Raw genomic sequence first — 24,021 nt, 5'->3', positions numbered from 1 at the left:
ACGGGCACCATAAAATTACCTCTAAATGGGGCCCAACTCGAAGAGGATGCAACATTGTGGCAGCTCCCCCTCCCACACCTGCCTCTACAAGAAACAAGACAATTGCCGCCGCAACAATGTTTTTGTGGCGTCTTTCGAGCGAGTGTCTTTTGCTTTTGTTGTCTCACTTTTTGTTGGTCATTTGAGGGCTCGTTTTGTGGCCTCATTAACGGTGTGTCAAGTGAAGGCGGAGTGAGGGAGACACACACCCAGAGAGAGGGAGCGAGATGGGATGGGTGTGTGGCTGTGGGATGTTAACAAACAAAGACCTCTGGAGGAACGGCATAACGGGGGAGCATTAAAATTACATCATGAATCCAGAACCCAAATGCCTGATAGATAGATTTTCGTAGCGCATAAGAAACTACGCATTTTGCTGTTCCATTTCCACGTGCCACCTGATCTGAGATGGTGTTTCAACTTTCGTTCGTTCTCTTTGCATTATTTCAAAAGTTAAATGCTTTGTCTGGGACTTGCTTCGTTCACTTCCATTTGTTCTCCTAGTGTTTACTGCGGTCCTCTTGTACCATTTCCCTTAGTGTGCTACTCGCAACTTTTCCCCTATGTTTCATTCCTATTGTTGCAAGGGTGATCTGCAAAAGTTTCAATTAAAACCCTTGGTGTTGTACTCGCATTTATTCCCTTGTGTTGCATTCCACTGTTCCAATGGTGATCAGCAAACGTTTCAATTAAACCCCTAAGTGTTATACTAGCAACTGTTCCCTTATGTGTCATTCCAATTGTTCCAAAAGACTTCATTAAACACTTCAAATAAAGCCCTTAACCAACTGTTCCCCTTTGGTTCATTCCAATTGTTCCAAGGGTGATGTGCAAACGTTTTACATAAAACCCTTTCGTTTCTATGTTTCAATTTCATTTGTTCCGTTCTTGTGTTCCACTTCAATTGGTTCCCCTATTTTGTTGCACTTTCATTTGTTCCATTAGAGATTGCCCTCAGTATCTCAATCTGTTACGGCTTCCCTGCCACCTGCCCCCCCTTTTCGTACTCCACCTGTTCCCCTCGTTCCCCTCGTTCTCATTTCTCTCGTTTGCTACTTAGCAAAGGGCTTGGCTTTTTGCATTTGCTGTTGTTTTATTATTCCCTTTGTATTTTTACACTTAACTCAATTTGTTGGGCGAAATAAAGTACACTCGTCCCCCCCCCCCCCCCCACACTCCTCTTTCCTGCCACGCCCACACACGTTTTTATTGAGGGGCAAAGCAAGTGCCAAGGGAATGGAAATGGGATTGGGATTGGGATTGGGGGTATGGGAGCGACTAAAGGTATAGAAAATTATTGCCCAACGGAAAACAATTATTTTGTGCTGGTTTTTCTTGCGCCCCGCCCCCTCCGTGAGTGCCATTAATGTGCGACGTGAGGGCCGCAGGACCCCCCCAAATGGATGGAGCCTAGACGCAGGGTGTGGCATCCACATCCACATCCACCGTCGCGTATCGTGTAATCTGAATATCGCCGTTGCACTGCCACACGGGATGTTCGGTCTACCCGGCTATTAAATTGCATTTGCTTTTCGCTCTCTATTGCTCTTGGGGCCATTTAGGGTTATCGACTTTCAGGGACCCCCGGCCGGACTGGCCCCCGGGGATGCACCTTCCGGAAGGGCAGGGCAGTCCGATCACACTCCTGATCATTTCTTGAGTTCGGTTAAAGAGGCTCTTCCTAGGGAACACCCCGCGAGGATGATCGTATCTCTGTTTATCCCTCTGAAAAGTATCTTCATTACTGCCGCACAGGGTATCAAATACTTTGAGAATGCTTTCTTCTTGGCCTTTCGCCTCGCTTCACGTTTTCTGCTTTACTTTTTTCCTTGCCTTTTCTGCCCCGTTTTTTTTTTTCGGAGGCCCGGCCACATGGCGTATGTGTGATATTTGGTAATGCGTGTAATTAAGCAACACGTTCGTTCTGCTTCCCCTTCCCCTTCCCCTTCCCTTCTTCCTGCCATTTCGTGTGTTGCTGCTAGCAACTTCCGCTTGGCGCCTGTTTTTGATGCCGAAACATGAAACTCTAATTACCCAGAAAAATGTCAGGAGAGCAAAACATGTGCACATCCTGAACCAGAACTCTTCGCTGAATCGTTGGCATGTCGAGAATCCCATTCGCATGGCCACTAATTTCAGAGATGGACAATGGACAGACAGAGAGACATTTCCGTGTCCTGGAAATTTACCTATCCACCTGGACCTGTCCTGGACTCCTCCGAGCCGCAGCAACTCCGATGTTCAATTATCAAAACCCACGCGTCCGACTGGCAGGCTTTCATTATATTGTGCCTATCGGTGGGCAAGGGGAGGGAGCCTTTGTGTGCCCCCGCGGCATATTCCATCAATGACAGGGCTAATGCGCACTTAATTTCCCTTGAACTTTGACTTTTAATGGCAGCTAAAGGGTAGGGCTCTTTTTTCCAATGGTAAAACCCAAAGCATGTCAGGATTTCCCATGTTCTTTCCCCACATAATTAGCTGGAAAGTCTCTTTAAATGTCTCTACAAATCTGAGACCATTGGAAGGTCTCGTTGGTGGCTATTTCTTCCAAGTCCTTTGCACTTTTACGAGTAGTATACATCCTACATCCCTCTTCCAAAAGGCACCGCTGCAGCCCCAGAGATGGGGATGTCCCATGACTCCTTGTAGCAGCTGCCGCTGCCTCTCCCCATTCCCGAACCCAAAATCGTTTCTGCTTTAGTTTCACACTTTTCCTTGGACCGTTTTGACATGCAGCAGAGCCCCTCGGTTGGCTTGGGCATCGATTTCGTGGAGATCTCTCATGGCATCGCTGGCTTCATCCTGGCCTGCCAATTATCCCGCCTCACTGCCTCGGCAATTTGTTACGGGTTTTGGCCAGTGCCTGCGTGCACATTCAGTGAAGTGCAACAAATTAATGTGACATTTGATGCGTCGCCTGCACAGATATCCATTTTATGCGGTGGAATCAACAGAAACGCCCTGCGTCATATGCGCTTTATTTGTGGAATGAAAACGAATTAATGTATTGCCATCTGGCTGTCATGACTGCGGTTTTTTCCTGGAATGCGGCGGATAATTAAAAATAAGCTCACGGGAGCGTAAAGAGCGTACAGCTGTCCGCTCTAAGGAGTAGCACCAGCAGCCATTTCGATGGCGATTACCTTGCTGCTGAGAGAGAGAAAGGAGCGGGAAGGCAGCATTATTGAAGCTTATTGAAGTGACAATTGCTTCTAGCTGCACTCCCATCGCGGTGCAACATTCTGTGGCGACTTACTGCTGTCTGTTGTTCCCCGAAAAGCACAACAAGGCGATTCCGGGAAGGCAAGCGCAAATGCAAAACCCATCTGTGGCCGCTGTTCCTGGAATGGAGCCAGCCGAAGCTCGACTCAGATTAATATGGAAATTCGTGGAAGGGACTTGCACAAAATTGATGTTTCTGGAATGCGGCGAAGCCTTAAGGATATTGCGGGAATTCATCCGAAGTGGTTTTCCATTTCGAGGATTCCTAGATATTAGGGACATTCCTGGAACCCTCCAGTCGGGGCTAATACTGCAGATATTGCGCCCCTGAGAGAGAGCTTACTGTAGCTGTGGCTATTAAGGCAATCCAAGCCGCACGACACGACTCGACTTCGGAGCAATCAGATTGGGCCACATCCCAGGATGTAACCTGCAATCTGATGCGGCACGTGGCTAAGCATCCTGCACTGCCCTGCATACGACCCCTAAAGAGCTCGGAATGGACTTCTGTCACCGGTCACGACACTTTTGTGGCAAGTGACGAGCCATTCATCAAGTTACTGCTGCACCAAGTGTTGGGTTCGACAAAGAAACGATTCATAATTGCAGCCACCTCCTCCACTCCTCCACTCCCCACTCGTCACTCGTCAGTCGTCAGTCGTCGGTAGATACTACTCGTATTTCTGCGGTAATTGTCTGTCAGGAGACGTAAGTGGCATAATAATTAGTGCCACATAAAACTGAGCCAGTGACTTGCGTAAAGAATATCTACTGCCGGCTCGTAGCACGGTAGAACCGTAGAACCGTAGAACCGTAGAGCGAGCTCTACGTACGGCTGTACTCGCCGTTCCACTAATGATGACGATTGGGGTGGACGTACTAATGATTCGCAATTACGACTCGTAATCAAAATCAACGTCAATGCTTTTCTGCCTTTTTATACCCGATACTCAAAATGAGTATTGGGGTATATTAGATTTGTGGTAAAAGTGGATGTGTGTAACGTCCAGAAGGAATCGTTTCCGACCCCATAAAGTATATATATTCTTGATCAGCATCAATAGCCGAGTCGATTGAGCCATGTCTGTCTGTCCGTCTGTCCGTCTGTCCGTCCGTCCGTCTGTCCGTCTGTCCGTCTGTCCGTCCCCTTCAGCGCCTAATGCTCAAAGACTATAAGAGCTAGAGCAACGATGTTTTGGATCCAGACTTCTGTGATATGTCACTGCTACAAAAATATTTCAAAACTTTGCCCCGCCCACTTCCGCTCCCACAAAGGGCGAAAATCTGTGGCATCCACAATTTTAAAGATACGAGAAAACAAAAAACGCAGAATCGTAGAAGATGACTATATCTTCTAGAGTGCAAAATCTGAACCAGATCGTATAATTATTACAGCCAGAATCACGAAAACAATTTCACTCTTTCTCGCTCTGTCTCACTCTAACACACAGGTTTCATGGTCGGTTTTGCCAATTGCTAAATATGAGTTCAAGGATCTCAGAACCTATAAAAGCCAGAGCAACCAAATTTGGTATCCACACTCCTGTGATATCGGACCTTGACCGTTTCATGTCCAAATTTCGCCACACCCCCTTCCGCCCCCGCAAAGGACGAAAATCTGAGGCAACCACAAATCTCAGAGACTATTAAGGCTAGAGTAACCAAATTTGGTACACACACTCCTTTAAGATGTCACTATAAAACGTATATCTCAGAATTTCGCCCCACCCCCATCCGCCCCCACAAAGTACGAAAATCTGTTGCATCCACAATATTGCAGATTTGAGAAAACTAAAAACGCAGAATCATAGATAATGACCATATCTATTAGATTGCTGAATCTGGATCAGATCAGATCATTTTTATAGCCAAAAGGAACAAATCAATTTGCAGTGGCTACGCAGCGCCCGACGTCACGCTCAGACTGATTTTCTGTCTCTCTCGCACGCACTCTTTGTCGTGTCGTTAAATATTAGCGGCGTCTGTCGGAGGAGAGCCATACTGACTTAGTATCGGGTATAACCGTAGAGTTGCGGTGTCCGCAGCAACTCACAACGTTCCCCCTCGTTAGTATTGAAATTACTCATATTTTTCACTTTTGTCGTTTTTATGGCTGCATTTGTTTTCTAAGAATTTTTTTTTAGTATTTTCTGTAGTATTTCTTTGAACATTTTAATGTGATTTATTTTTAATACTTTACAAGTTTTTTTTTTAGTTTGAGTACTTATTAAATATCCTGCAAACGTTACTTAGATATCTAATTTTTATTTTTTTTATTTTTAGAATTTTTATTGAAATTGATCAAATTTGATCAAAACTTTCTGATGAATTTCTTTTCACATTTTGATTTTTAATTTCATTTTTTTTTAATACTTTTAAAGTTTTTTGTTTTATTTTTCCAAACATTTTTTTTTTTAGTTTATGGGTATTTATTAGTATTTTTAAAATTTTTTAATGAAACTAACATACTTTTAATTTTTTATTGCTGTATTTGTTTTTTGTATTTGTTTTTACATTTTTATTTAATTTATTTTTTAATACTTTCAATATTTCCAATTTTATTTTTTCTAATATATTTTTCTTTAATTTTTGAGTATTAATTTACTATCTAGAAGGGTTGGGGTGTGGGCGTGCTGTCTACTGTCTGGAGCTGCCTTAAGTATGTAATGCCCAACACTAATAGGCATTTACCAGCACTGAATCGCTCATCTTTTGTGCCTCCCAGCACACAAATCAACGCGCCACTCCACTAATGTTGAGATCAATCCACTGAGTGGAGTGTTAGCATCTGTGGACTCGACTCCACTCCACTCCACTCCACTCCACTCTTGTTGCCAGTAAATAAACTGCCCAAATTTGTCTAATGCGCTGCTCCCCCCTACGCAGTCACCTTTCCTTTCCTGTGGCGGCCATTGTCTTTGCTCCTCGTTCTCTGCATAATTCACGAGTTCAAATTGCCAAACGCCACATAAATGTACAAACAGGCACGTATTTGTATATCTTACGAATCTGCCACCACCGCCCCAACAACCCCACCAAAAATGTAAGCAGTGGGTGTGCTCTTTTTTTCTTCTTCTTACTCTTTGGGGTTTTATTTATGTACAATACAGTGCGAGTATATAGCAGGGACACAGAAGGATATATGTACATATGTGGGTTTTGGGTCGCCTCTGGCTTTGCGGCTTGCATGCAAATTTTATGTTTTAATAATAAGTCTGTGGCATGCAAGCATCGCATATTTTATGCCCAATTGCTGGGATGGGGGGGGGGGGGGGGGGGGGGGGGGGGGGCACAAGGCAGAACCTGGGGTCTACACCTGAATCCTTTCAGAAGTTCTACTGTTTGTCCATCAGTTGGCCACTCATTCTGTTATTTTCCTCACCAAAAAATCGCGAATAATGCCGTCATATCTTGGCCTCATGGTGCAACATTGTTTTCGCAGCTGCCACACATGAGAATTGATTAGAATTTTGATTCAAATTGATGGCATTTATGGTGAGAGAGCCAGAGAGTACAAATTTAGAGCAGTGCATTTGCAGTGTGCCGTGCGTGTGGTCATGCAAAATGCAAATAAATGAATAAATGGGAATGAAATACGATTACGATTGCACGCAATTTTGTGCACGCCCATTGCCACGCCTTCCACGAGTTTTTCCCGAGGACTGTGACAAAAAAAGTTGCCAAATTTTGCTTTAAAAACCATTAAAAACTATTCAAGCTTTGAAAAACATCGGATTTGTACTTTCTCTTCATTTTCTTGTGTGTCTGATTTGAGGATTTTCTCATGGCATGCATTTTCCTTTCGCACTTAATTAAAAATTGCACTCGTGCAACACACACAGAGAGAGAGCGGGAGATGGTGGAAAAATGGGCACTTTTATTTGTTACAACTAGAAAAAACAAAAAAAAAAAAAACAGAGCAAAGGAGCAAAGGAGCAAAGGAGCAAAGTGCTTGGTGCCTTTAGCAGGACTTGAAAATGGTTGCATTGACCTCATACTTGCAGAGAAACCGCCTCGTCGCACCATCTTTGGGGCTCTGGCCATAGACGGTGCCCTCGAGCGTGTAGAGGGTATTCGGATGATACATAAACTTCAGCAGGGCCGTATCGGGGGGCACCTGGATCCGGTTCATCATGTAGACGCCGACCTTCAGCGGACAGGCGAGACTCATGTTGCTGGCCCCCTTCGAGAGCATCAGCTTTGCGACATTATTCCAGGCGGACACATGCCGCATGTACTTCCAGAAGTCGCATGTCTTTGTCGTCGAATTGTACAGGGTACGCGGCAGTTCGGTACGCGACGGCGAGCCGCCGCCGTTCCGTTTGCGGGGCTGCTGCAGGAGCACCAGATGCCACAGCGGAATGGCCACATCCTGGCGCACCGTCGTCACCGACGCCATCGAGTTGTTCCTCTCGAACATGTTGATCTTCAGGCCATAATTGGGTGTATCCCACGTCCGGACACTCACCAGCTTCATGCTATAGCAATGCTGTTTGCAGGTAGACCAAGAAACAGAAATCTCATTGAGTTCTTAGCCCATATTTTGGGTATAGTACCTGCTTGGAGTACGGCAGGAGGCCGAACAGCGCCAGAATCCCCATCCAGCTTGTACAGTGGCTCCTCCTCATGTTGTTTGGGCAAAGGCACTTGGAGAACGACTAAAAAAAGGGGGAAAAAACAGCAACAGAGTCATTTAGTCGATTGGCACTAATTATGGGCTCAAATGATTTGTCGTCACACCTCGATGGGAGGCAATTATTGCCTTGATTATGATGCCACATTGATGTTCGTATTCTAATTGTTTTTAAATGAGGTCTGCATGGAATTTGAACTCCGAAAAGCCCCACAAATAGATTAAGGGAAGGGCTTAAAGGATAGGCTTTCATTCCCGAATCATTCTGGGATTTCTCGCTCTGCGTATCGTTTTGACAGCTCATCCGTTTCCGGTGCTGCACATCCTTTTCCTATGACACACACTCTTTTCGCTTTCCCAAGTCAATCAAAAAGATGCAAAGTTAAGTTTTGCGAGGATAAAAGTTTGTGGCCGGCCCTTAGAGCATAGCATCTTCAATGGCTCTGTCGCTTCCGTGACGCTTCCTTCAGCTTAACAGCGGATTGCGAGTAGTTACTGCCACTTCCCCGACGGACCATAACCTGCCATAACGGACAACCGGACAATGGCCGCGGGGGCAATGCAAAATATACAATAAACGATTCCTGGCCCCATACTCTGCCAGAGGCCGAGGGCATCACAGCTACAAATGTGAGCCAAATGTGGCCACAAATGAGAAACGAAAGCATGATGGAGTCATGGAATTATGGAAGAGCTTATAGGCATACTAAATCATATATTATGTGATATAAAGGGTGTACAAATATGTAAAGGATTGCCCCTGCCGTGCACATAAATCACATAAAAACGAACGGTTCAGTGGAAACATATATTGTAGCGGTGATATATGTTGCTGTCGAATGGCCATAGATCGGAGAACCTAAATGGGGCACTAAAGCTAGAAACAACATAAAAGACGACAGAAAATACATGTCAGAAAGATTAAGAAACGCTCGGGCGACTGAATACTAAAAATGAAATAAATATATGCAAATAGTCGATATAAATCGACAATAGTCAATCACATTGATGATATTTGAAATAAACGTACTATTAAAAGCAATCTATAGAAATTATCGATATCAATCGATTATAATCGATTGAACTAAATGATGAAAATATCCATTGAAAGCTAAGTATTGATTATAAACGGAGTAATATAATAATCGAAACAAATTCGACACAAAAATCGATTATAATCAATTATTGATTATTGATGATATTCGAAAGAAACGTATTATTAAAAGCAATCGATGGAAGTTATCGATATAAATCGATTTTAATCTATAGAATTAAATGATAAAAATAACCATATTAATCGATTATAATCGATAGAAGTAAATTATAAAGTATATACATTCATAGCCATCGTTATCGATAATAGTCGAAATAATATACTAAACGATAAATAAACGATATCAAAATCGATAATAATCAATAAAATCGATATAATCTAACATTATTAATAATATTAGAAAGAAACGTACTATTAAAAGCAATATATGGAAGTTATGGATATTAAACGATTATAATCGATCGAATTAAAGGATACAAGTATCCATTCATTTCCAAGTATCGATAATAAACGGAATAATGCAGTAAATGATAAATAATCGATACAAAAATAGATAATGATCAACAAAAATCGATATAATCGACCATTTTTTGATGACATTCGAAAGAAACGTAACAATTAAAAGCAATATATAGAAGTTATCAATATTTAATGATTATAATCAGTAAAATTAAATGATAAAATATATCCATTCATAGCCAAGTATCTATAATAGTCGGAATAATACAATAAATGATAATAAAAAAATCGATAAAAACCAATAACAGTCGATATAATCGACGATTATAGATGATATTTGTAAGAAACGTACGTATCGATATTGATCGATTTTAATCAATAGATTTAAATGATAAATGATAAATATCCATTGAAGGCTAATTATCGCAATAATATACGATAGAAACAATCAAAAGAAACTATCGCTAATTATCGATTATAAAAAAACAGAAAAACCCATAATGGGGCACTAGCTTGCTGGTTCAAAGGAATTTCAGGCCTTAGATTACGCAGGATTTCCCAAAAACTCAAATGTCCATTGACAGAAAAGAGCATTTCCCATTCGACCTCGGCATTTGCAGACGATTTTCCACTTTTGCCAGCACGCCATACGGCTTTTCCGTTGGCTGTTCGTTGTTTTTCTCGACTTGGCTACGCTTTTCCGTCTAGCTCTTTTCACTAGATTTTCCAATGGTCTGCCCATTCGGATGATGGCTGGGAAATCGCTCCACAAAGTCATTTTGAAGTGGAACATTTTGTCTGGCCCTCTTTACGCCTCTTTGGATCCTTTTCCCCCTGTATCTGTCAGCCCCCAGCCCCCAGCCCCCCTCTTGTGCTCTCCGTTCACTGTCTTGCCCCTGCTTTGCTCTGTTCTCTCTCTCCATTCTCTATTACTGTTTCATTTTGTTGAATTTTCTGATTTGTTTCAATGGTCTTCTATGAGCTTTGTTTTTGGTGTTTTTCCGTGGATGCAAATGGTGGAAAAGTGGATACAATTTTGCCAGGTATTTTCACATTTCAAACGGGGTTTTATAGCTAATGTATTCCACTCATTGGGGCACCACAATTCCAGTTTCTGTCTCTCCTCGCTGGGTTGTATTTTGCAGGGGCCATGAACGTTTTATGATTGCACTTTTCAGCCATAAACTGACGAGAGGGCCGGGCCGCAAATGGGCCAAAAGTGGGCGAAAAATGTAGGTGGCCTGCACTGCACTTCGCATCGCATCGCATCGCATCACATCATATCAGAATCACCCTCCAGTCCCAGTACCAGTCCCAGTTGCATCCTCCAGTCCATGAGGCTCATTCTCATATTTATACTCGTGTTCCAAAAGCTGTCCAGGTCCTGTTGACTACTCGCAAAAATGTGTGGGCGATGGCGGCTCTGGCTGAAACTTTAATAACCTCGAGACGAGGCCAACACTTGCAATAAAACGGCTGCTTGTCGTAAAAAGCACAACACACACAGACATGTTCATAAAAAAGGAAAGGCAGAAACACTAAAAACAGCAAAATCGAACGAGGAAGGCAGAAGGCAGAAGGAAGAAGACACAGCACTTAGCCGTGAAGCGAGAAGGAACCCCAGTGGGGCAGAGATGGCAGAGATGGCAGAGATGACAGGGGCAAAGCTGTCAACGCGTCGCCATTGCAGCACACAAACATGAGTCCAAGTCCAGTGGCACCACCACCAGAGACACAGCCTCCTGGCAGGAGGGCCGGGAGACCCCAGAGGCGGTCTCCCTGTCAGCCATAGTTTTCGACTATCTCATCACATTTATATCCTTCCTTTCCTTTCCTTTCCTGTCTTGGCCTGTCCTGCATAATTGTTGCGATCAATGTCCATATTCATCGCCATCTCCAGAATGAGCTGTCGATTGATGGTCTAAAGGCAGTCCTTAAAGCCGAAAAGATGCGTATATCCCTTGGATATCCCTTGTATATCCCTTGTATATCCCTTGTATATCCCTTGTATATCCCTTGTATATCCCTTGTATATCCCTTGTATATCCCTTGTATATCCCTTGTATATCCCTTGTATATCCCTTGTATATCCCTTGTATATCCCTTGTATATCCCTTGTATATCCCTTGTATATCCCTTGTATATCCCTTGTATATCCCTTGTATATCCCTTGTATATCCCTTGTATATCCCTTGTATATCCCTTGTATATCCCTTGTATATCCCTTGTATATCCCTTTCCCCCAGTATGCAATTTTCAATTAATTATTACTGAAATGTAATTAGGTTTCAATTACGGCCATGAAATGTCACCTACACAAAGGGACATATCGTAAATTCCAAATTAAAATATGACTTCAATTCAATGAATAATTAAACCAAACTATGACCACGACACGTGTGGCTTTGGCATAGATTATACAATGATTTCCAAGGCATTTGCCGAAGAAAAATGCATTTTGAAGGAAAGACTTTTGACTTTTTATATGGAAAATGTGTGTTGGATTGCCTTTAAACTGCATTTAATGCTCAGCGACTCAACGGGGGTGCAAGGATTATTCGGATTTCAGGAATTGCCAGTCAAAAAAGAGCCCACAGAGGCTGGAACTCCAGGCGGCTTTTGTGTCCCTGTCCTTGACTTCGGAGCCAGCATCCTTCGGGTGCCTACATAGGCCTCCTGCTGTGCGTACATCTCCTTTTATAATTACATCTATATATGCCGCCGCGTCATCTGGGGCCAGGCGACAATAATCATTCGCACTTCGCACAATTATCTCCCGGAATACATATGGCGGTGCAGGTCTCCAGTTCATTATATGACGCTGTCCGCCGGCAGTCCCCAAAAGACAAAACACCAACCCATCAATCTCTGACAGAACGGTGGGGGGAGGGGGAGGGGGGGCCCAGAGTCCTGGAATGGCAATGGGAATAGGCCTTACTCGCTCCATCTTTTTATTTCTATGCAAAAAAGCTTTCTCTCCCGGCTGATGGGAGTACTCTACTCGTAAATTTCATTTAATCACCCGGACACGGACACGGACACGGACATAGACGCTGGACCTTCTCGCCAGTGAAGGACTTTGATGTAGTGCTCGCAGGTCGAAAAAAAGTGAGAAAAATATTAAAGTCCAGGGGCTATTAAGTTGCTGGTGTTTTCCCTGTTTTCCCCGTTGCTGTTTTGTATGAAAATTTATTGGCTTTTTGGGCGACTGATGAGAGGCGAAAGGCGGGCGGGAAAGGAGGAGGAGCACAGCCCTAGACGAAGGTGCAACAGTTGTGGGGCAATGGAAATGGGAATATAAGCGGAACGGAACAGTAGCCACAGCGACACCCAAGGTCATCTACCACTAGATGTGTGTGTGTGTGTGTGTGGGGGATTTGGGGCAAATTTATGGTGAAATAAATTGCATCAAGGACAAGCGCAGGCCGCGGATGGGCCAGCAGGTGGATCACGAGGATGAGCAGGGGTAGGGGTCGGCAGCCATCGTGGGACAGCCATGACTCATCGCCCCTCCAGCGCCAGCGACTTTAATTAGTCGCCGCATAATCACACCACTAGGAAAACTACAAAAACTCACCTAATATCCTAGAGAACATCCCTTTTAGTGTGATCTCTAGAACATTTTGTTGGACTGGAAAAAGGGCATTCCCTTTGGCATTCATAGACATTCATTAGCTGGTGTTTTACCGCGACTTCCTTCAAGGCCTCCAAGGAATACCATGCACTATTGTGGAGGGCAGGAAAATGCACTCGAAAAGCCGTGAAAATGCACTGGAAATGCAGGGAAACATCTTGAAATACAAGCCGTGAAAAAGGCTGTAGGGCTATAGGGTTTCTCCCTTTTAGAGATTTCTCTGCTGCATTTAATGTACGTTTCGGTAATGTAATTCCCTTTTCAATATTCTTTTTTATTATTCCAATTCGAGGACAATATTTATGGAATATTAAATGCACATTCCTCTGGAAAAATGGCAAGTGACTTCCGCTTGAAAGTGAATGCTGGGGGGAGGCCCCCCTGTGTCTGGATGGATTCATGAATAATTGAGTTTCGATTTAAAATGCAATTGTCAAACGAGTGAAATGAGTCGAAGTAGGGTTTGGTTCATTTATGAATTATACAATGCACACATAATTATCCGCAATCCCTCACTTGACCTGTGACCCGGAGGCTCCAGGAAGCTCTGACATGGCCTACGTATGTACATATCTGTGTTTTTGATTTGCTGACAGCCACAGAGCGACCCGAAAGTTGGCTTTCGACGAGTGCGTGGAAGGTCTGTGAGTGCTTGGGCTTCAAAAATGAATATTTTCCCCACCTCCAGACTCTACTCCATAATTCTGTCAACATTTGACTGCACTTTCGAGTGATTTTCGCAATTTCCCCCCCCCCAAACTGAACTTTGGACATTGAATGAAGTTCACAGTTCAGTTTTTGTGTACATCTGGACCTCAGTCTTCATGTTTCGGTCTGGCCAGGCATCGGTGGCATCGTCGGGGCCAGCCTTGAGATTGATGTGTCTCCCCCCTGGCCGAGAACGAACCGAAGAACCATTCATTTGCCATTCAATTGCTCCATTCACACTGGCATTCACACTTTGCATGCATTCGAATAAAAGCCAGCAAGGAACTAATAAAGAAGGGAACGAAGCTGTGGATACCCTTGCACTTCTCTATTGTTTTTTTTTTCAAAGCTGCAGTTTCTGGAGTGGAATTGGGGTTTCCTTTTGACCATTAAAGCAGTTTTATCCACAAGTCAAGATGTTTTTCCATAGATTTTGAGGGGTTTTCTATGGAGTTGAAGGGATTTCCATGGATTTTGAGTGTTTCCTGCTTGTTCTCTGCTTGGACGCGTCATACGGCAGTGCCACTCGGTTTGCGCGGCAATGCTTTCAATCGGTTTCCAACCATCAGCAATAGGAGTATGTATTTAGCCCGATCCGCCAACGATCCATCGGTAATATATTTGCCATCTGTTGCAAATCAATGCTGAAAGTGCGAATACCCTTTGCACACTTTGCAAAATGAATTACAGCTCAATTGGGGCACGGCACTCGTGTGTCACCGAAGCCATGATTCATTCGCCTGTTGCTGCCTGTCTCCCACACTCCCACACTTCCGCTTCTCCCCTCTTCGTTCTGTGGGGGCTCTAACCGTTTGTGTCAGGGCCATAAAACACTCGCCCCTCCACTCGGCAGCACTCGCTCTCGTCAAACCCACACTCACTCGGGCACCCATTCACCCATTCACCCATTCACATGTGTAACAGATATATTTATTTAAGTGCTGAAAATAAATAAATGAAACAAAAATGAAACCGAAACCTGGAAAACTTCGAGCGGGGATGGTGTTTAGTATTTAGTCGGCAAACTTTTTGCAACCACTGTGCCAGGAACTGAACATCCTTCAACTGAAACTGAAACTGAAGCTGAAACAAATTGTAAATAAAATAAAAGTTTTCTACCATTTGGCCACCATAAATCCAATTGAATAATGCCGATCAATTTGGCGAGCGGCAAAAGTACAGAAGTACAGTGCCTGTCCGATATAAAGTACACGGTCCAACATCATTTGCAATTAGATTGTGTCCCTCTGGCACTCTTTCGGCTGAGGTCTTTATGGAAATTGTTGTTTTCCCCACAGCTTTCACCCTCTCCCCTTCTGTTGCCCTTGAAAATGTGGACCTGTGGCTGGATTATCGCTCAGTTTATGCGCTTAATTGTTGTTTGTCTTTGCCTTCGTGCCGCCCTGTCTGTCCTTGTTCTCGATTTCACTTCCGCCAGCATTCTGTCAGCGAAACAGAGGCAAAAACTGATATTTATGCCATCGGAAATTATACAGAATCTGGCCACAGATAAATACAAGTTTTATGCTTAGATTGAGCACAAACCATCTCACCCTCCCCCTCCCTCTCTCCCTCTCTCTCTCTCTCTATCGTATTCTCCATTTTAATTTCCCCCACAATACTCTCCGGCGGAAATGGGAACAACTTTTGTTTCTCACTTGCGCATCTGCATCTGTATCTGTGTTGTGTATCTGTGTGTTGTATCCTATATCTGTACGAGTATGCTGTATCTGTATCTGTATCTGTATCTGTATCTGTGCTATATTGCCTTTAGTGTTTCTGTTTCTGTTTCTCTCCTCTGCTCTCTTGGGTGTTTTCTGTTCGGGTTTGTTATTCTTGTTTCTGTTCTGTTCCTGTGGTATTATTGGCAGTCAAATGGGGAAACACACAAAACAAACATGTTTCGACTGCTACTGCCGCACACAGTGGCACTGTGGCAAGTGTGGCAAGTGTTTTTACAGATTCTGTGTGGGCTACAAGTTAATCAGATCACGAGATGATGAAGTGTTGATGCGTGATGCAGCAAATACTCGTCGATTTGCCACCTACCAATTTAACCAGCGCTTCAAAGGGCCCTTTTTGCCAAGAAGTTTTGTATCATCCAAACAAGTATCTATTTATTGGATACCTTACATATCTTATTTGATTATCACGGATCAATTTATAATTTAAACGTTAAAAAAACAAAAAATATAATTAGGGCGTTTAGAATTATTTTTTCTTAAAGGCTACTTTCGAATTATTTCGTATTCGTATTCATAAAAACAAAAATATGGCGTTTACGTGTTTATGGTGTTTTCCTAAAGGCTACTTCCGAAAAATTTCTTATTCGTATCCACAAATAAAACAAAATTTTATAAAAAAAAGACCAAAAAAAAAAAAGCGTTTAAAATTATGTTTTCCAAAAGTCTACTTCCAAATTATTTCTTATTCGTACACATTAAAAAAAAAAAAATTATATGAATACAAATAAAAATTATATATATAAAAAAAAAACAAAAATTGCTTGTTTTTTGAAAAAAGTTGAGTATAACCTTTTGTTGTCTATACAATTTGTTCTTAAACCCTCTCTCTTTCTCTTCCTCTAAGAAGCCACAAAAACAAGAGACCAATTCCTTTCTCAAAGACCAAAGACAGTATTTCAAGGGCCTGGAGCCAAGCCTGAGAACTAAGCCCCTAAAATAAGGATAAGGCCCTGCTTGAACCCCAAGTCGCACAGCATTCCCTAGTTGCCAAAGAACTTCTACCGCAGGATGAACGCACAGGAACAGGATTATGCGTTCAAAAATCAAATAAAATCGAACATTTCGGGGTCGCACGCTCATTATGCCTCTGTTTTGGCAGCAACAGAACGTCTGACGTACCTTTTGTGTGTTAATCGAAAAAGTTGAGCCACAACCTCCACATGGGGCGCCCCCGGGCCCCCGGGCCCACCGGCGCCTGCCTGTTGCTGCTGATTGCATTCGCTGTTTGGTCTTTCAATAGATACGGACACAATGCACTTGCTGCGAGCCACCATTGTTGTGTGCGGCAGAGAGATAACGATTGCCCGCCACCCCCCCCCTGTCCCAGGACCTATTGAGAGTGCACCATACAATAAGAGGGGGAGCCAGGGGACTACACGACATAATGAGCACTAGGCAGGGACGGCCCTTAAGATATACTGGCTATAATTGGAATGGAATCCATCTATCCATTGGTTTATTGGTTGATCGGTTCATCGTTTGATGGGTTCATCGGTTCATTCCTTAAACGGTTCATCGCTTGATCGGTTCATCGGTTGATCGTTTGATTGGTTCATCGTTGATAGAATCAAATGAATGCAATTGACTAGATGAGGCATAGCCGCATTTCAAATCATCTTCTTTTTGCTCTCAGCTATTCCGACATCTTGCCAAATTCATTATTTGTCAGGACACACACACACGCACGCACACACACACACACACACACAACAAAATAATAAACGTAGGAAGAACCGCTCGAGTTGAAAATGTTCGAACAACTGAACTCAATTCTCAAACTATGCGATTGGAAATCGCTTCTCTCTACGCGAACACAAAAAGGCAGATACTCTGTTTGTTTGCCGGAGCTGCTTAAAAACTTATTAACGCCTGGCCCATAACAAGTTTCAAATTACCAAGAAGCGTCTAACTGTCGGATTACCCTAACCTCTCTGCCGCCACCTCCGCTGGCATCCAGATACATGCCCGCGGAGTATCTCTCGGGTTGTTATGCACTCAAATGTTTAGCACTTTGGCCATGTGGTTGGGGTCTCCCAGGGCGACAGGAGTACTCAATCGTATTGTTATCCATAGTATCTGTGTATCTTTGGGTTTCGATGGTCCCCGCGCTGGTTAAAGAAAATCCATTGATGCCTTGCCTCAGATTAGACTTCAAGTCAATTGCCAGCCATTTTGCGGAAGGGACTTTCGAGCTTGAAGTTCATTTTGCGACACCGTCGGCTTCGGATACGTTTTCAGGTTTAAAGTGCCTTAAATATATTCGATTTATTCAATTGATAGTACTTTTATTTCAAATCAATAAGAAGATACTTTATGACTATCGTCTGACGAGTCCATGATGCTAGACTGGTCCTTCGATTTAATATACATAAATACTTATCGATTATTAATCGGTTTTTAATTATTATTAATCATTGTATACCACCTTATTAATTGTTTATTCAATGATTATTCATCTAATTTTTAATCGATTATAAGCCGATAATTAGTCATCGATCATTAATCGATACAAAACAGGTTGTTAATCGATTTTATTTTATCCATCTGTTCTGGTTTATCCATCTATAAGTGGTTTTATTTACTGATGACTCATCTCCTACTATTTATCGATTGCTTGTCGATTACTTATCGTTTATCGAAACGATAGCCTGTCGCTTATAGGGTATCCATTCGTCTGTATACTAAGAAAATACCTACCGACCATCCAACCAAAAGAAACGTCTCGTTTGTTGGGCCAAACATTTAGCATATTTCGGCCTTGTTTGCTCTTCGGAGCGGCTTGTTTTTTTTACCAGCCGCATGTTAAATGCCCTAATTTCCCGACCACTTCGTTTCGTTGACGGCCGTCGCCTTAGCACCTCAGTGCGATCTCAGGCATAGAGCATTAGGCCACTCTCCACTCCCCACTCTCCGCCCACCCATGGCCGCCAGTCCTACTCCTCCTTCCACAGGTCGAGAGGCTGTCAGGGGCAGACCCGTGTCCGCATTTGGCGGATGTAAAGGAGCGGAATGCACACACGTGAGAAGAAAATGTCTGATCGATTGGCAGGCTACACACAGAACCCATTACGATTGCACACGAACCTCAGACAGAGCCCAGCAAAATCGAAAAAGACTCGCTCCTCAATTTATATTAATACCGTGTCAAAAGTGTCGGGCTGGGTCGAGTCTCGGTGGTCTGTCAGTGGGGTAATGGGAAAATTTGTAATGTAAGCCAACGCCATGTCGAAGACTATTCATTGAGGGCACTCGGCCAAATCACACAAAAGTAGAACTCAAAGTGGCAGAAAGGAGTATCGAAAAGTATCGAAAAAATATCTGCATCAAGTCGATAAATCGATAGCTAGATAAAAGTAAGTCGATAGACCATCAGTTTCCCATTTGAATATATGTACATATATTTATTTGAACGATTTCAATGGCTCTGATTGAGTGCACCTGTCGCCCGTTAAACACCCACGACGGTCCACTCGAGTATTCGCACATCGAATAGAGGATATCCAGCACTGTCTGCACTGTCTGCACTGTCAGCAGGGGCTTCCGGCTGTCATGTGGAGCTGAGCTGTCATTTTTAATAATTGCATGACGCGTTTAACACGCGACTTCGCGATTGCCAAATGAGAAATGAAAATGCATTTACACGCCCACATGGAAATGGTGTGGGGGGGGGGGGGGGGGAATGGAGTATCGATGGCTACAAGGATTTGCACTTAAAGTGCTCCATATTGCAGGACGAGAGAGCACCACTTGGCATCGATTCCTCGCAATCCTTTGACCCACAAGCTCAGGCAGAATAAGATAGAGGCCCGGGAACTCACATTTCAATTTCATCTGAAGGGCGAAGGGCGGCTTTCCGTCATTGATAAATATGCCAAATCATTGGGGCACGTCCTTAAAGGACCGCTCCACCCACTCGAGAGACACGTGCACACGTAGGGACACAAAAAAAAGGGGCGAAAATTCAGCAAAAGAAAAAGCAGAGGCAACGGCAGCGGCAGCGGCAGCGGCAGCAGGATAAAGTTTTTCCATTCACTTTTCCCGTTTTGTTTGTTGAGTTATTTTGTCAAAATTTATTTAAATATTCTGGCAATTTTCGTGGAACACCTCCCGTACCCAATCTCCAATCTGCAATCTCCAGTCTCCTGCCTTCTGTCGGGGTCTACGGGGGGATACGTTGGGATATCCCAACGCTTCGTGTTGAATAATTTCTTCAACAGTCATTAAATGCAGCAGAAAGCACTCTCTTTGCCCCCCCACCCCCCTCCCAGCCCGGTCCGAGACAAATGACAGCAAATTATTATGGTACTGGATCCGAGGGTACCCTTATCCTTTCACTTTCTCTATCCCTGTTCGCTGTGGCTCCTACTTTTTTGCCCAAAATTTTCTTTTCTTCTTTTTGTATTTTGTTGGTTTTTTCTTTGGTGCTCTGTGAACCGCGGAACTTTTCCCCGCCTGCCAACAATTAATTGAAATTAACATATTTTCCCTCGTTTTATTTGAGACAACTTATCAAGGACCATGCCCATTCCCATGCCCAAGCCCATGCCCATTCCCATGCCCAAGCCCATCCCTTGACCATCCAACGCTTTAGGTAAAAGTTAATTTCCTTGCGTTTCCACCCAAAGAAAGCCGAAAAGGATGTACGGCACTTGGACCAATTAAATCCGTTGGCGAAACTTTTTCCCCGTGTAGTTTTTGTCCAGGTAGCGCCGAACTTTCCCATTAAATTTCCCAGAAAAACTTCAATCCGACAAATTTTGCAGAGATATTCGTCTAAGATTAAAATTAATTACAAAAGCTGGATTTTTGAAAAGAATACTCAATGAATCGAATGGAGGTCTCTTAAGTGGGCGGTACGGGGTAAAACGGGGTACATCTCGGTTACTTTCGCGTACGAAAACGAACAAATTTAAGCCGTGAAAATCCCCGTAACTGAAACTGAAACTGTAACCGAAACTTGACTCCAACCAGGCCGCCTCGTAAGTAAAACGTTTTCACATTGCGGCGCCCGTAATGAGCCAGACAACGATGCCAGGGAAAAGCTGTGAAAAGTTGAGACTCTGGTGAAAGGGGAATTCTCGATTCTCAGTGAAAACAGCGGGCTGGCAGGAACTGAAGTCCTCTCCAGTCACATAATAGGGGCATTCCTCATACGCCACCGATTCCCCAGTGCTGCACCATTTACCGCCGCCGCCGCAGCCACAGCCTTCTCTTTGTAGTCGTGTTTTTATACCCTTCAAAGGGCGGGCCATGGCCCTTTTTTGCTACATCTTTCATAGAAAATAATTACCACAAAACTTTCCCCTCGCTTACTCCACAAAGGGTATACCGGGCTTCGGCTTTAATGGGGCTTTTACTTTCTTTTACTCGCTGCTGCTGCTGTTCCTCCGGGGGTCGGCGGCGGCTGCCTTTATGAAAAATTATACAAAACTTTTTACTTAGTGCCACGAGGGCACTGAACAATTACGAGGCCATCAGGGAAGTGGATGGGGGCGGGGGGCTGGGGGCTGGGGGATACCGTTACCGGTACTCGCTCTCTGCAAATAAATAAACGTGTTTGTAATAAGCCCCCGTTTTGGCCCCATCGCCGTCCTAAGCGATGCAGAAAATTAAGGGTCAACCATGCGGCGGCGGAGAATTGAAAATGTTGTGTTTCCATTGGAAGGCGGGAAGGCCGTTCGGTTAATCGCTGGAAGGCGAAAATCTGACAGTTTTCGCACTAATTAACCGAATGGCGAGAACAATGCACAAGATTTATGGCTGAAAATTTACTTAATTACTTGCTTGATCCACACACCCCCAACCCACCAGCAGCCCAACATATAAATCAGTGAGCCTTGAACGCAGAATGTGGCCAATGGCCGATGCCAATGCATTTCTCAAATTAATTGCGAGCAAGAATATCTGTAAATAGAAGAGAAGAAAACCTACAGGTGGGCATTTATGAACAAATTTTATTAATCTTTAATTCGTTTGGTACGCATTTGCATGCCCAAAAGTATGCAATATATTTTGCATTGCAATCGCAGCAGCCCAAAAGCACGCAACGTTTTTTCACTCAGCGAAATCCTCTCCTTTTTTTCCCCCTTTTTTGTTTTTTCTCTGTCTACCTTTTTCTAATTACGCAGTTTACAAAATAAAAATAAACTTTGACTCCCAGAACACCATCGAGCCATACGCACATTCCGAAAAGTCCATTTCCCATGCCATGCCGTGTCACCTCCGTTTTATTTGTATTTGGTTTTTTTTTTTATTTGCGCCTTGCTTGTCGACTGAACTTTCGGCATTTCTATGGAATTCAATTTCAAAGCTATATTATTTTCATTTAATTTCACGCTTTCAATTTGCGACCCACACACAAAACACAGACAAAACCGAGACGACAGTCCGGTCGTCCTGTCGGGCGGCAGGCATCCCTTTCTTAACCCTCGCACCCACTAGTGCCACTAGTGGCACATCCATATTCCCTTCACAGTTGATCCCGCCACTGTGGGTCGCGGCACATGCCAAAGGTATGGCATAATGGATTCTTTCTTGTTGTGTTTTTTTTTTCGTTTTGTTTTTGTTTTGTTTGTGTGCCACCTATTGTCTGAAAACCGAAACCAGACCGGAGTGGAGCGAGCTATCTATCACCGGCCGGAATCAAACCGAACCGAACTTTGAACCGTCGAGAACCGCCCACAGGGCATCGCATCGCTCGTCAATTTGGCACATTCAACGGCTCCGCAAGTAGACCCACATCCACATCCACCAAGTGTGTGTGTTTTACAAATGGAGGTGGAATAGGATCACAATGGAGGGAAAACAAAAGTACAACACTTGGGTGGGGGCCGAACGGGGGAAAACTTTTCATAAAACAAAGCAACTGCTCATCGCGTCGCATGAATGTCATCCACGAGGCCCACAGACAGCCAGCTCTGCCATCAAATTCCACGGGCAGTAAAACATTTATCGAATACTATCGATTACTTGATTTTGTTGAAGCAGTTTGATTTGTGCCTGATTTGTTGTACTATTTTTTGGAAAACCTGGCAAAAGTTTTCACTGCCAGAGCCCTCTAATACGTGGAGGCACCAACCGTTTGTCAATGGTTCTGAATGGGTTACGATGGGCTGTATGATTGTTGGGTGTGCATGAGAGACTCTCACGAAATTGGTCAGCATTGGAAATTGAGCAACTTTTTGCTCTCAGTGTTTGAAAGGTCGAAACAGCTTTTTAATCATTAAATTAACGAAATCAATTCACATGTTTCTCTCTCTCTCTCTCTCCTCTCCTCTCCTTCTCTCGCTCTCTTTGGTAAATTGCAATTCGCAGCGAAAAAAAACTTTTGATTAATTAAAAGTAAAACAAAACAAACAAAACAACAACTTCAACAACAGTTTCCGAGAACAGCGACTGCGAGAGAACACCAACAGAGATAGCAACAACATCGGCTGAAAAGTGAGTGTTAAGCGCTGGGCTTTTGGGCCAACAAAAGCGCGAAGGAACGCGGCCCACAGTAGTCGTCGCGTCTGAAGAGCGCAGCGAAACTTTGAAGCAACCTTTTTGTGTAAAATAAATACAAATATTTATAAAAAAAAGAAATACTAGAAAGAGAAAACCTTTGCCAGCGAATCAACATCGAAATGGAATTGGTCATCCTTTTTGTCAAAAAGCATTTACTTCGCGAAAGTAACAACTTACACAACAACAGCGAAAACAACAACGGCAACGAGAACGGTGAGAACAGGAATCACGGCCGCAACCGGAACAACGCTAACAAGAGGAACAACCCGAACAGCCGGAACAACAACGAGGAGGAACAACCAGGACAATCAAGGCATCCGGGATATCCGGGATATCAAGGACAACTGAAGCTCAGAGATCAGTACCCGAAGATCGATAAGCGTACACGGCTACTGGCCCTACGACACCCGAAAAGGATCACATCGGGTCTAATTTCACCAACCAACCAACCGGAAGTGGCATATCGATTGGCTGAAGTAGCAGCCAAATCGGAGGCAAGCGCTGCAGCAGCAAAACGAGATCAAACAGCTGCACGCAAGGAGAGCAAGAAGTACAAGAACAAGTAAACCGGCAACGGAAACATTCAACAACATCTTCACCAACAACAACAACAACAACAACAACAACACCAGCAAGTAACAGAAAGAAACACTTCAACAACAGCTATAAAAACAAGTAAACACTCAACAACAGCATCAACAACAACAACAATTCAACAACTAAAACACTAACTAGACCTGAGACTAATAATTTACTATTTACGGGGACTATTTACCAAAACTATAAAATACCACAACTAAAACTTCAACAACAACTCCAACAAGAAGAAAGGCACCAAGTGTAACAATACAACAAAACCTTCAAGAAGAAGTGCACCAAGGGTAACAATTAACCATAAGTAACAAAACAACAACAACTTCGAAAAGAAGTGCACCAAGTAACAAATCACCAGAGGTAACAATTCAACAAAAATTAGACAAGTCTCAAAGATTCAACTACAATTCCTACTACAACAATA

The 24,021-nt window shown here is 43.5% G+C and overlaps 1 protein-coding gene across 2 annotated transcripts in view; it reads right to left on the bottom strand.

Annotated features, from left to right (window-relative positions):
* Window positions 1-7,059: 7,059 nt before the first annotated feature.
* The window catches only part of LOC6597290, a 67,829-nt gene continuing 50,867 nt past the window's right edge, over window positions 7,060-24,021 (bottom strand). For both annotated transcript variants that reach the window (XM_026990617.1, XM_002022395.2), the window contains 2 exons: window positions 7,821-7,922; window positions 7,060-7,753 (listed from right to left, as the gene is read on the bottom strand). In XM_026990617.1, coding sequence (XP_026846418.1) covers window positions 7,226-7,753; window positions 7,821-7,892 — 600 coding nt within the window. In that variant the 5' untranslated portion in view covers window positions 7,893-7,922 and the 3' untranslated portion in view covers window positions 7,060-7,225. The remainder of the gene's footprint in view (window positions 7,754-7,820; window positions 7,923-24,021) is intronic.

The sequence above is a fragment of the Drosophila persimilis genome, unplaced genomic scaffold (genome assembly GCF_003286085.1).
Source record: "Drosophila persimilis strain 14011-0111.01,24,50 unplaced genomic scaffold, DperRS2 tig00000606-arrow-arrow-pilon, whole genome shotgun sequence".
In the NCBI taxonomy this organism is placed as follows: Eukaryota; Metazoa; Arthropoda; class Insecta; order Diptera; family Drosophilidae; genus Drosophila; species Drosophila persimilis.
The sequence above is the reverse complement of the archived record's forward strand: the minus strand, read 5'-3'. Positions and strand labels throughout refer to the sequence as shown.